The sequence below is a fragment of the Ochotona princeps genome, chromosome 32 (assembly GCF_030435755.1).
Source record: "Ochotona princeps isolate mOchPri1 chromosome 32, mOchPri1.hap1, whole genome shotgun sequence".
Taxonomy (NCBI): domain Eukaryota; kingdom Metazoa; phylum Chordata; class Mammalia; order Lagomorpha; family Ochotonidae; genus Ochotona; species Ochotona princeps.
The window spans coordinates 4,744,952-4,759,584 of NC_080863.1; the positions used below are offsets into that span (position 1 = coordinate 4,744,952).

Consider the following 14,633-nt stretch of genomic DNA (forward strand, 5'->3'; position numbering starts at 1 on the left):
CTATGAAGCAATATTCCGCTGATCTCATTTTTCCAGTATTATATTTGCTTCTACTTGTAACAAAGGGGTTAAGAACTTATAAATGTTTATCTTCGAGTTGGTGTTATCTGAGAGTAAATCTGGGTTCCAGTACCTTCCTCCACTCCCACGCCTTCTTTCCTGTGCACAGCATCTATACATTTCAATAAAAATGGCTTTTGCAGGGCACCGATGAATGCCATGTTTATACCAAATGTAATAAACAGCCCACACAGATTTTTTTTTTACCCAAATGCCACTAAGTGAGCTACTAAACATTCTACTTCATCCTGAAGATCATCTACTTGATGAAACATGCACTTTGGATACAAGAAAAAGAAAGTTTTCACAGCAGGTGGTTACTTAATAAAACGGTGAGTGGTGACTACCAGGAGGCTGCCGTAACAAAGGTTTTAGGGTTACCCAGAGAACTGTGCTGTCAGGGCCCCCACCAGGAAACCTCAGTAACGCAGACTCAGAAGGGCCCCATGTGGGACCCAACTGTAAGACTTGCCTTATACACAAATGGGTTTTTCCGTGAATCCGTCAGGGTGTCGAACCTGGTGTAAAGGTCGTTGAGAAGGTTCACAATCTTCATGGCCCCCTCTCCAGAGGCGTGTTTGCTACAGAAAGCGTTGAAGCCCACGATGCCACTGAAGAGGATGGTCACATTGTCATATCTTTTGGCTGGCACTGGTCGCTTATGTCTCAGCTCGTTGGCAACAGACGGGGGAAGAACGGAATACAGCAATCTGTTATGGGATCGGGAAGGAGCGACTGTGAGAAGCACAAAGAACACCTTTACAGCTTTCTCTGTTTAATTTTTAAGTCCATCATTTGTTAGAAAATGTTAAAGCCTTATTTGAATATCAAAGGTGATCAAACTACCTAAAATTTGAAAAAAAAATGGCTAGTAATCAAGCCCCCTTGAAAATCAAGTGTCAGTAAAATAGTCAATTCTAATCTAAGAGTCATATATACATATTTATATATATATAAAGGTTCTGGAAGCATAAAAACTCTATGCACAGAAAGCTTTAGAAAGCTAGGCCACCCTGGGGAACTGTCTGAGGAGGGTTTGTCGGCTGCTCATGTTATAGACCAGCCCATGACTCTTTTCCCAACAATTCCAACTTTAGATTCCTGCTCTATTCAAAGCAGTGCTACAAGTATAGAAAGCAATCTCCTGGGTGAAAAGCACAGTAAAACGGTTTGATTTTGTAACAAGATGGTCTCCTATTACATAAAATAGTAAAAAGGTGGGGCAGGAAGGAAGCTAATCCTCTGCCTAAGCCACTGGCATCCCACATGGGCACCAGTTCAGGTCCCAGCTGCTCCACTTCCCTTACAGCTCCCTGCCTGTGGCCTGGGAAAACAGTAGAGGATGGTCCAAGGCCTTAAGAGCCCCGGAAGAAGCTCCTGGTTCCTAGTTTCTGATTCTCTCAGCTCTGGTTTTTGCAACCACTTTGGGAGTGAAATAGATGAATACGTGAATAATTAAAATCAATAAATAATATATGAGAGCCCGAGTAAGGATGCCCATTAATTTAGTACTTTTATATAGAGAGAAACAAGGTCAGGTAGCAAGCATAATGTGTGTTTGTGAATGCATTAATAAAGTGTTACATTTATATCTTGCCCATTATTCCATAATTTGGTCCAACACTCATAGAATAGCTGTATATTTAATCTATTTAGAATTTTTTGTGTTTATTTTCATTTTATTTCAAAGATAGAGAGTAGGAGACATAGATATAAAGAGATCTTCCACCTGCTGGTTTATTCTACAGTCCTACCTCCCCACAACATTCAGTTTGGGGTCAGGCCAGAGGCAGAGCCTGGGACTCCCTCCCAGTTTCCTCTGAGTGTGGCAGGGACTCCAGTACGTTTGCTGTCATGTCCTACCTCCCAGTATGCACATTAACAGATGAGCTGGAGCAGAAACGGAGGAGCCAGGATTCTGACGGGGCATGTATCTGTCTGAAGCAGGTAATTTAACTGCTGCTCTAAATGTGTGCCTCAAGAATCAGGTTGCATCTTGATGCTTTTGTTAATATATGAGGAAACTTCTAAAATTCTAAATTTTAGAAGTTCTAAAATTCCCAGGACAAATAAAATTCAAAGATGAGAGCTTTTTGTTGAAAACAAAAGATCGCATTCATATCTTCCAAAATTAAATTTCAAGAACAGGAATACTTTTTAAATATACTGACCAGTTCTAATGTAGCTCTGTGCTCCCAGCTAGTCCCTGAAACACTGAAGATGACGGGCATCGGGCTCTTTGAATGAATGAATAAGTGAAATGAATTGGACTTTGATTACACATTTGGGTCGTTAATTTTCAGAGAGATATTTTGACATGTATTATTTCAATTTGGCTTCTAGAATTAGGAGACACACACTCCTACCATTCAGATGGATTTACCATGCTATGTGTCATGGCTTTCTAGCGGTAATGTGGAAGGTTTCGTGGACTCTTGAGAGACCCCCCAGGTCCTGCACCCTTCTAGTCTGGCGGTCATTTTCGACAACAGCAGCATCCCAGCCAGCGAAGGATACAGGAGGCACCATCCTTACGTGTCTGTCTTTTTCTTCTCGTCCTCCAGGGCTCTCAGTGTGAGCTGCAGCCTGTCCGTGAGGATCTCCAGCTCCTGCGTCAGTTTGTATTCCTCTCTGAACTGCTCCCCCAGGAGGACCAGGTCCCGCGTGGCGTCATGCAGGGGGATGTCACTCAGGTACAAACCTCTCCTCGTCAGATCGTCCAGGTTCATCACACTGCCACGGAGAAAGGAGGCGCAGTCAGGGACAACCCCCCCCCCACCAGGTCTGATGGTCTCCCCACCTCTCAAAAGTCAAGCTGAAGAAGTAACTCGAGGGGCACTGAGTTCAGAGGGATGTCGAGTCATCCTGTCAAGTGTTGTAAAGCAAGGTGCATTTTGAGTATCTTGGAACATACGTGAACAGGTTGCTTGGGACATTCTGTGGGACGCACAGCAATGAACAAATAGCCTCCACAGTTTCTGATTCCTTCCAGAGAAACCTTTTTCTCCATCATCCCTACCGGGGAGCTGACATTTCTTGAAGTTCAACGAAGAAGGTCAGAACCCTCACTGAGGGCAGGGAAGACATCGTGACATCAAAGTAACTTATTAAAGAAGAAAGGATTTTAATTTTGCAACTTTTTCTTTATTTTCATAATATTTTCCAAAAAAATCACCATTCTTATACAGTCTCATGATTAAGTTTACAAATTACATACACAATTAAGCAATATTTAATGAAAATCAAATATGCTTAATTGGTAATATATTTATTTGGCTTTAAAATTAGTTTCATGGAGTCTTTAATAGTATACTAATATTATTAAAAATGCTGTTACAAAGTTTGCTAATTTTTCTTTCAGAAATTTTAAGAAAATACCTAAGTGAAAATAGATTATGACGGAGTTTGAATTAAAGTTTTTTTGAATTAAAATTTTTAACCAAGACCACCAAAACAGGTTTCTTGAGGATATCACCAAACAATTCACTTTTATTTTGGTTATACATACTTACAAACCTACAAAATCTCACCTAACAACTCCTGCAGTTTTTCTTTTCCTATTTTTCTAGGATCCACGTATTCGTAATCTGAATGCACACCCATCTTTTAGTAAAATGTTTTATCAACTTGGGAAAACACAAACATATAATTTCAATTTCCTTTAAAAATTATTACAAGCAAAAATATTAATGCTATCATATTGGGTACTCTACATGATTTTTTCTTTTTAAACAGGATCCCTCTTTGGAAAGTACACAACTATTAATTTGCTAACTGCAGATTTGACATCTTATAATCTAATGGCATCAAAACTTCTCAAGCGGATTAAGCTGTGACCAAGAACCTTGAGTTTACTACCTATGTTCAATGAGATCATCCTTACGACGGAGTCATCTACTGCAAGGGTTATAAAATTGAATTATTCTTCAGCACATGCAAATACAATTGGATCAGCAATGGCTAAGATCCAAAGTGATCCCTGGGTGCCGAGACTCAGCGTGAGTCTAGAAGTGATCCCTGGGTGCCGAGACTCAGCGTGAGTCTAGAAGTGATCCCTGGGTGCCGAGACTCAACGTGAGTCTAGAAGTGATCCCTGGGTGCCGAGACTCAGCGTGAGTCTGGAAGTTGTTACCTTGGTGAGCACAGGAAGAGGATGCTGTCTGCTTCAGGTAAGTAGATCATTTGTCCCTTGAGACGCAGGCAGCTGATCTCAGTCCCAGTCAGCTCATCCTCACATTCTAGCTTCTCCACATCCAGCAATCCTTCCTTTCAAAGGAAGAGACAAATACTCGTGAGTGCCTTGCTCCCGACCTGACAAGTCAGCACCCAGACGGGCACCTACGCTTCCTTTCCCGAGGACCGTAAGGGAAAGCAGGTGCACTGATTCTAATAGCCTTTCATGAGCTCGTCCGGCGACAAGCACACTGGCTCCCTCACAAACTCCAGGCGCAAGTGAACTGACCGTCTCCTTGGAACTGAGAGAGGCGGTAGCCGTGCTATTGTTTACCTGGGAATTGTTTTTACTTTCTGATTTTTTTCCAGTACAGCTCTAACATATATGGAGAACTTCAAAAAGTGTAAGTAAACACTGAATTAAAAATGAAGCTGGCTTTGGTGCAAATATTTTTGAGCTCCATGCTCACTTTTCTCTTACTGTACATTTTCTAGCAGGATTTTTCAGACTCCTTGTATCATTCAGGGCTAGAGAAACAAAGCAAAAACAAACCAAACAGAAACAAACATGTTCTCTAGTCTTATATGCGTGGCAAAGCTGAAAGGAGTCAGCTGCAAACACACAACTTTACGTAGGAAGATAACATTTTATCTTGCTGAATTTATCCCAAGAATGGAAACTATGAGCTCTGGATACAATCTAAATAATCAACTGCAAGAATATTGTATTATTATTTTTTATTTTCTTATCAAAATGGCATCAAGAATTTTACAGTGCAGAAAATGGCCATTTCTCGATGCCATGATATTATGGCATATTATGGCTTTCCAGATCTGTTTTTCCACAGAATGGCTCCTTTGAAGCTTAATCAACAACTTAAAGAAAAATAAATCAGTGATGTTAGGTGAATTAAAAAAGAACTATTCGCTCTGACTTCTAAAATCTGTCAGTTTTTGTGATGTGAACCTAAGCTAATGAGCCACAGACTCTCTGAAGCTTACTTTTGTGAATCTTTAAAAAGAAAAGACTTATTACTGCAAAGTCAGATATACAGAGAGGAGGAAAGACAGAGAGGAAGATCTTCCCTTCTGTCCAATGATTCACTCCCCAAGCGGCCGCGATGGCTGGAGCTGAGCCAATCCGGAGCCAGGAGCCCTGAGCCTTTTCCAGGTCTCCCACATGGGGGTGAGGGTCCCAAGGCTTTGGGCCATCCTCAACTGCTTTCCCAGGCTGCAAGCAGGGAGCTGGATGGAAAGTGGGGCCACCAGGATTAGAACCAGCACCCATATGGAATCCTAGCATATTCAAGGCGAGGACTTTAGCCGCTAGGCTACTGCGCCGGACCCACTTCATGTGAATCTTGATCAGCGGATGGAGTTGGACTCCTCCTCAAGCAAAACAAAGAGCAGTAAAAAGTTCTCCTTTTGAGGTTAGTTTTTGTTTGTTTGCTTTTAATCTCACTATGCCCCTCCATGTAATGGAGTGTGATAGAAGTTGATATTCCCTCCTCATTTACAATTTGTAATACACCTTGCTCACTCACGTTTAATGAGGCAGCATCTACATTACCTTGCTTCTCAATACGAAAACGGTATTGATGTGTGACAGGATCCCATGAAAGCTAGTATCAATATGAGGACGAACCAGAGAGAAAACGGATAAAAGGCTGCAGTTCCCAGGCTGGAGCTAGATGGAGACAGAGAGCAGAGGGCAGTTAACCAGTGAGTGCCGATCTCCATGATCTTACACTAACTGGCTTGCTGAGGTTGAAAATCAGAAAATCACACTTATTTTGTAGGGAACTCATCTCAGAGCTATAGACTTTCACTCTTGACTACGCAACTCCGTGAGTGATGGAGTAAACAGTAAGTAGTTGCCGGAACACAAAACCTCATACAGATTCAGAGGACAGCTTGCAAATATGAACTAATGCTAAATAAACCTTTCCACAGAATGGAGATTTTATCTTATTATTTGGGAGGCAAAGGGAAAGAGGGAGGAGAGATGTAAATAAAGAAACGTCTTTCATCTACTGATTCACCACTCGCATGACCACAACAGCCTGGGCTGGGGGAGGTCTCAGCCAGGAGCTGGGAACTCCATCCACTCAGGGAAGGTACTTGAGCCAGCTTTCTCTGCCTTCTGGCGTGCATCAGCAGGGAGCTGCTTCAGAGATGGGATAGTGGAACTTGAACTGATACTCCAACGTAGAGATGCAGGCACTCAAGTGGGGGCTTGACCTGTTGCGTCACATGGCCAGCTCCCAAACTTGCTGAAAAATGCCAATGACTTAAGTAAAATCAAAAATATCAAAAAAATTCAGCACACTCGTGATTGATCAAAAGGGAACGCATCATCATGGTAGGTGACATTTCTGATTGCTGCTTGTGGATGAGAAACTAGACTAAACCGTTCAAGTGTGCCCTGCTTTCTAAACTCAGAACCAGATAAAGTAGTGCAAGGAAGACTAGAGTCCAGGCAGAACAGGAGTCCGGGCAGAACGGCAACTTGCCTCCAGGGTTTTTTGTTTTGTTTTGACACCATCTGTAGTAACCCTGGGTTATCTAGTGTCTTTAATGAGAAGCAAAGCGTGCTAGTGGACACATAGCATCCATCACTCTGGAAGCAGATATGAGACATGTGTGAAAGGGGTGGGACTGGTGTCTACATGTGAGTCAGATGGAGCTTCTCCGAACACTATCGTTTGGCTGTTTTTCCTATTGAATCGTTACGTTGTTCATTTATGTTTTTCCTCTTCACTGTTGCTGGCATTCCGTGTTGTTTGTAGTGAAAAATGTCAGTCATTGATTTTGGACACTATTCTCAGGATGTGGCCTGAACATGCAATATATATTTACTCGATGAATGAATACGTAAGTGAAAGGTAGCTATTTTCACATTGGACACCCGTGTCTCTCATGATCCGCGTGTAAGTCCCTGCAAGTGACAGCCAGGGCAGCAAGGCTGAACACTTGGCCTACAGTATAGGATGTCTGTGAGGGGGAGCACAGCGCCTGGGTGCAGGTCCCAGTCTGTTCTGCATTCCAGCTCACTGTCAATGCGCACCCTTGGAGACGGCAGGTAATGGCTTAGGTGGCTGTTCCTCTGGCATCTGTGTGGGGCATCTCAACTGAGTTTCCAGCTCCTGGCTTTGGGCTGGCCCAGTCCAGTCCAATTTGCTGTGACAAGCTGGAGAATGAGCAGGTGAGTGGGAGAATGCTCCTTCTGTATCTGTTTGCCTCTCAAATAATAATAATAAAATATTATAATAATATAACTAGAATAAATATAAATATAAATACTAATAAATACAATATAAATAATCAATAACAATAAATATAATGTAATTATAATAAATAGATAAGCAAAAGCCCAAAGGCAGGCTGGCATAAGGTCAAATAGACTTAGCTTATGATTCAAATTGTGACATATAGGATGTGGTGATACGTGGCTCTTCGTGAGAGGACTAAATCAGACGCCCCACTGTCAGAGTGGCATCTTGCAGCCTTTGCCTCAGGCCCCGAGGATGGGCACTGCCAGCTTACCTGGGGGAGAACTCTGTAGATGGCATTGCCACACTGAGTGACCACGAGGTCCCGGTCAAATATGATATGAAAAGGGAAAGCTTTGCAGAAGGTGTAGGGGCTGATGCGTGATTCCTGGGTACCGTTCTCTTCGAATCTGTCCAGATCTTCATAAAAATCCTCTTCCTTTGACTCTTTTTCCTCAATTAAAAATTGAGTGTGATCGCATTCTTCATTTCTTTGTTGGATAACCTAGATGTCAACAGGGGAGACAGCACTAATGGCCTTTCAGGCCAAAGCATCTAAAGATAAGACACAAGTATTACACAAATGTTTATATACAATCATCATACATGTCTAAGGTAGAATAACATTTCAGGACCTTGATCCATAAAATTTGAACTGTTCATTGGTAGTAAAATGCTAATCTGGTATCTATTTTCCAGTACCTCCTGTGGCCTCTTTGAAAAAACTAAGAAAAAAAGAAAGTTCCCCTTGTGATGGGCCCACTCTTATCACCTCGGCACAGGAGTGCTGTGAACAAGCTGCCAACGAGTCAGGGAGCACCATACGTAAGAATATTTAAAAGCCACGCAAAAGAAATTACGGAGCAATATATCCAATATAAGTAATGAGATTTGATTGTCCATCCGCTGGCAAGTATTTAGAAAAAGCCACACCGAGCTGAATAGGGCCTCTCGACCAGCACAGATGGGCAGGTCTTTGACTAATCTTGCTAGAGGATAAATGGCCAATATATGTAAAAAAAAAAAAAAAAGTATTAAAATATGTATCATCTGTTTTTTTGTTTCCAAAGATAAATTCATCCTAAGGAACAACCTTATTTGTAAAATACTGTTCACAGTCTCATAATATATTATTGAAACACAAAATGGATGTTTTCTTTGGAGCTGAAGAAATTTTAAGTAGCGTGTCCTCCTACCAACCCTTTCTCAACTGGAGCCAGGTGGAAACAGGCAGTGCTTGGGGTGACTCTTCCCTCATCACAGCTAAGCAAGCACAACATACTGTTCCTTTTCAACATTTTCTTCAGGAGTTCTCTGTAGTCCTCTCTAACTTCTAAAGAACTTCTATCTGCTATTGCATACAGTCTTTTATGGCAAAATGAAGGTGTAATTATCCCCGTAGCTGCCTCTCAGGGTTACCACGGAAATCAATTATCAGTGTTTCTTACTTACAAATTTTAAAAAAGTTTTCCTCCATTATGGATGATTTTACTAAATCATGGACAAAACAGCACCACTGTTAAAGTTAAGGCCTAACCTTGATGTTCCGTTGTTTTAGTTTTGAATAAAGAAACTGAATTATAAGGGCTCCATTTACTGAATTTTGAAATTCTACTTGTTTGACTTTGATCAGTGTGGCAATACAAGTAAGTAGCTTTTCTGATGCCATTTCTAATGTCTCATTGCAATATCATTTTATGTTTTAATATGACATTTCCAGTGTGGTTCAAATTGACTCTCCGGACCTCAAAAGACTAAAACAGTGCCTGTGAAAAAAATTAAATATGTGAAAAACTCTTATAAAATGCAAATATTATGGAAAACCTGTACGTGAAGGAAACACTAGGAGGAACTACATATGGTAAGTGAACCATTGCTTGAATTTTATGTCATGTCGGCTAAAGCAGCAAAGCTCCCATTCCGAAGACTGCAGGAACATTGTAAGAACAATTTTGGAGAGTTCTAACTTGTGTTTCTTTTTTTTTTTTTAATTTTCCATGTACCTGCACCCTGTTGCTCCATTTAGTTAAAGGACTATAAACTTAACAATATACACAGCACACAGGAAGTCCCCAAAATAAACTCTCAGTGAGCTAAGTCATGTGATTTTGATGTTAAAAAAAGAACTGGAAATGATAAAATACATGCTTTTTTTTCTGAATTCCAGTGAGATTCTCATTCAGGAATAAACTGCAATCCTTTCATCGCAGTTGTAATTTTTCAGCATTTTTGTATTGTATCATGGAAGATGTACGGTCATACTTTCCAGTTGTGGAAAAATAACAGATTTGGACATCACCAGCAGGTGTCCCAGAACTGACACCAACTCAGAAACAGGAAATCATGACACCTAGTGTAACATGACCAGATCAAGTTGAAGGGATTCTTTGCTGTTGTTATTGATTTAAATATTGCTATTTTTAAAGTTTCTATAATGCTGTGCTTTTAAACTGTGTGATTTCTCTCTGTGTGGAGGCACAACAGGTATGATAGCTTAAAAAAAAAGTATACACACACACAAATAAAAGGTGAAAGAAAAAAAAGGACTGCTTATCCATTTGGCGGCACAGAATGGCTCAAGTCCTTGGGCCCCTACACCCACATGACCGACCTGGAACAATTGGCTCAGCTTCAAGCTTGTGGATATTTAGAGAGTGAACTAATGAATGAAATATCTTTCTCTCTGTCTTTCTTTCTCTCTGTAAATCTGATCTGCCTTTCCAGTTAAGAATAGCCTTTAAAGGCAGTTGAAATCACGTATCGCTCTCTCTAGTCAATCCAAGGTTAGGGCTACTGCAGAAGGCTCTTGGGCTGAACATGCTGAGCTCTGGAAAAGCAGCTGGCTGGGAAGCCCCTTGCAGCCTGCGGTAGAGACACGTGCTGGCTCTTCCATTGCTGCAGAATTCAATGTGTGTCTTATCAACAGGAGCACAACTGTTAAGGTAGTGGTCCTGGCTTCTTTCACCAACGTAACTTGGTTACAAAGCAAAACAGAACACTTGGTCCTCAAAATGAGACATTTTAGATTTATTTCAGAGCAGACAAAAATTTCCATAGAGAAACATTGCCTGTAAATCAAAATGTAACCTTCTCTGAATGTGAAAATCCCTGTGGTGGTTCCTCCTGTGGTGGTTCCTTCGCGTGGTGAAACCCACACAGAAGCCACCCACATAGGCCCCTGCTTCCCAGCTGCGGGATGCCCACAGGGAATGCAAACCAAGCTTCTTGTGGCATTCAGCACTGAATAATTAGAAAAATCTGATATATATATATATATATATATATATGTGCCCAACTATAGAAACCTTTTATAGTACTTCTACTATATACTAAGTGTTTCTACAGTACTTCCACTGTTAGGAGTTTATGTATGAGAGCTGCTGTCAGTGGCAACTAAAGGTATATACACAGCATTTGATTCTGGACACTTGCCCGAGTGTCCTCACCGTGAACATCTCTGTCCATTACCTTCATGTCTATTTCGGTGCCATGTATTTGCTGCGCCACCGTTTTGATGATCCCGATGACAATATCCTGAAGCCCTTCTCTCTCAGAATAGTAATGGAGGATGAGTCCTCTGCCCTTGTCCGCGTCCGTGCACCTGAAGGAGGGAGCCCGCATCCCAGGGTAGATAGTGGCAAGGTGGTCGTGCAGAGCATCAAGATTCTGCAACAGAGAGCACAGAGGGTCAAAGACATCATTTCTCTGCAGTGATGGTAGACGTGGGGAAGCCAGGCCAGAAACGGGCAGGCCAGCAGAGTAAGCATTCACGTGACACAGCCTTCCCTTGCCATACCCAGATATCTGCAAGGCAAGGACCAGCGAGAAGCTGGAATTAAAATAGCATCCTTGTGGAAAAAAAAATCTGTGGCTATTCATAGCACATCTCATGAAGGGATAAACAAGATGTAAAAAAAAAATGCCTGAAGCAAAAATTTACAAAATGCAGACAGTGAAGAACTAATTTAAACACTTGTTAGAGTTTGGGGAAAGTTGCATAATGTGTTGTGTGTTAAACCACAGGGAATGCCCAAGGTGTTCATGTACAGTGATCCTGCTCACAGTACAATTCTAAACGTAACTGCTAATGCAAAAATCTGTGTCGGAGTCATGAGCAGAGGGAGACACAGACACACAATGTTTGAATTCACATCTTAGCAAATAAGACTAGACTTCAGAAATAAAAGCAGCCTAATGTCTTCGTGTTCATTTAGCAGTCTCGATCAAGATTGTTCTTCGGCAAGCCCATGAAATACTCATAATTATCTTCATATTAGAAGAAGAATACATTGGCTACAAATAAATAATTTTCTCTTCATGCAGCCTTAAAGTTAACTCAGGAAATGCCAAGTACCGTAGGCTTCCATACTATTCTCTAACATATAAAAGTGATTTGTATAAAGATGACCAGAAGAAGTGGTGCAACCTATATTTTTAACTTGATCTACTGGGAATTCTTACGTGACCGGAGGTCAATGCATGCTAACAGAAACATCGCGAGACTTCAGGCAGCAAGGGGGCAGAGCATGAGACGACCCACGAGTGCCAAGATTTGAATAACACTTTTCCAAGGTACTTACCACACTGTTGTGTGTGTGTGTGTGTGTGTGTGTGTGTGTGTGTGTGTGTGTGTGTTGCATCACTATTTTGGTCTATCCGGCTGTTCACTCTCTTCATCAAGTTATACACATACATTTTATAGTGTGCACTTTATCATGCACCCTAAGGAGGAGAATAGATCTGCACGGTGCAGACTAAACTGCTTTGTATCTACAGACATATATCCATAATGGCTTTGCATAGTATCAATGAGCGAGCTAATAACTACAACACATGAATTCCTCCTGCCTGCCTCTGGAAGCCGCTATTGCTATGTGACAGTAACCCGACAGGCTGGCCTGCAGCGCGGGGTACAGTTTACATAACTACAAAGACTCCTGAAACCCCAGGGCTGTTTTGGGTGGTGGAAGAGTGTCGGTGCTTCTTCTGTGACAAATTCTTTTCATGGGAACTCTGGCCTAAGAAGCGAAGAGTGAGGACTGTTCTTCGCAAACCTTCCAGAATCCCTTACGAGACTTCTACTGATGTGAAAAGCTTTGGTGAGGAGAAAAACAATCACCAAAAGAGGTTTACTTTGATCTCTTTTACCACACGGACTTTTCCAGCACAGGCAAGCGCAGCTTGGAGCTGTGGACCATTTAAAAGAAAAGTGGATAGCGTGAAAAGTGAAAAGCGAATCAGAAGTTAACTCATAATAGGTCTCCTATTTTTTTCCCCTTCTACAAAAAAAAAAAATTGCATTCTTTCATAAGTCACCATGTTTACAGCACCTTCACACCCACTATTTGCATCTTGTATCATTCTGTACTATTAGCACTTTTCTACACGGAGGCAGGAAGAGATATCCCAAGGCTGTAGCAAGTACAACAAACTACCACTTCAGAGGCATCCTTGGTGCCAGGGTAGGTTAGAGACAAGATCTAGAGGTTGGGCCGAGTCACCATGGATTGCTGAAGTTTGGCCTTGCAACCTCAATGTGGGTGAACCTATCTAAATTTAACTCAAGTCATAGATGATATTACACCACGAATATTAACAACAGAACACAAGCGATGTTGCTCAAATGTATCTTTTCAAAGCCAAGTAGGATTTTTTTTTTTATTAAAATGCCCATTAAGAATGTTCATCTTTCAAATCTTTTTGTGGTAACCAACTCCCCAGAGATCTCCTGTTTTATTGAATTTGCTATTAATTAGGTGGACAAGTGAAGTGCTTCCTCGCAGCATGAAAGATTTAAAACCACTTAATGTAATATTGATTTTCTTTAGATAGTATCTAAAATGAAAACCACTCCTGGGATTTCTCTAGTTACAGATTCCCTTGCTTGATTTTGCTCTCTCAAGACTAAAGTGATTACCATAGGCTGCCTGTTACAAGAAATGGGATTAGGGATGAAAAATTAAATTATTCCCATTGGGGTACATTTAAATGGCAAACAAAAGTGCCGTATTCATACTTATACTACAGTTGTTTGCAGCAACCTGAGAAGGCTACTGAGGAACACCTAAAATAGCCAAGAGAAAATATTTTCATATTTAATGAGACATCTTTTAAGATCTCATGGAAAAAATGCATGTTCTAAAAAAACGCACATATTTCAAAATTTTAGCAAAAATATAAAATTACCTTTTAATTCATGAACTCTGAAATATCCTCATAACATCTAAACAAAGTTGATTATTCACTCATATGGTATTAGCAAAATTCTGGGGGATGAGTTTTATGTTCAAATTGATACTCTGTTTCATTTCTAAATATATTCATGGGAAGCTAGTATTGTGGTGCAGTGCATTGGGTCAGGGCCTGCAACTCCAGCATTTCATATAAATGCTGGTCCTGGCTGCTCCACTTCCTATCCAGTTTTGTGCTAATGTGCCTGGAAAAGCAGCCGGAGATGGTCCAAGGCATTTTGGTTCCTGGCACCCATGTGAGAGATCCCAATGTAGCTTGCTCTCTCTCTCTCTGTGTCTCTCTCTCTGTCTCTCTCTCTGTCTCTCACTCGCTCGCTCCCTCATTCTGTTCCTCCCTCTCTCTGTAAGCCTGCCTTTCCAAATATCAGCAGATAGATCTTTTAAAAAATGAGTTAACAAATAAATAAATCCATTCATGAATGACCATATGGAAAGAAAAGACTGACATCGCCAATTGCAAGAAGTATATATCTATGCATGAGAAGAGAACAGGTCTGGGAAAAAGGATGGAAACACACGTCACAGCAAACATGGATTCCCAAGAAACAATCAAGTGCATTTCAAATGCGTTTCTACTTGTTCTTCGTAGCTTCATGAACTTGGAAACTTGAAAAGGCATACACAGCTGACCCATCCATGTGGTTTACCTGATGACACAAAACGGCTAGTCCGAGGTTCTAATGTCATCATCTAACATTTTGGTTAAGTTATATGTAAGAAAGTGGCCATTTTCAAGTGTCAAGATAAAAGAAACTTTAAATGATCTAAATGAAGTAGAAATCCGAACAGTTGGTATGGGAGTTACCAAAGTATCTTAGCAGCGGAACAGGAACTTAATGCTCCCCACTTCCCTGCCTTTTCATCAAGAGAAACAAAT

At 41.1% G+C, this 14,633-nt stretch overlaps 1 protein-coding gene across 1 annotated transcript in view; it reads right to left on the reverse strand.

Moving 5' to 3' along the window:
* The window catches only part of GUCY1B1 (guanylate cyclase 1 soluble subunit beta 1), a 43,461-nt gene that overhangs the window by 3,843 nt on the left and 24,985 nt on the right, over positions 1–14,633 (reverse strand). The window contains exons 5-10 of the mRNA XM_058657551.1: positions 10,974–11,171; positions 7,780–8,010; positions 5,804–5,920; positions 4,193–4,326; positions 2,596–2,793; positions 533–770 (exon numbers count right to left, since the gene is read on the reverse strand). Coding sequence (XP_058513534.1) covers positions 533–770; positions 2,596–2,793; positions 4,193–4,326; positions 5,804–5,920; positions 7,780–8,010; positions 10,974–11,171 — 1,116 coding nt within the window. The remainder of the gene's footprint in view (positions 1–532; positions 771–2,595; positions 2,794–4,192; positions 4,327–5,803; positions 5,921–7,779; positions 8,011–10,973; positions 11,172–14,633) is intronic.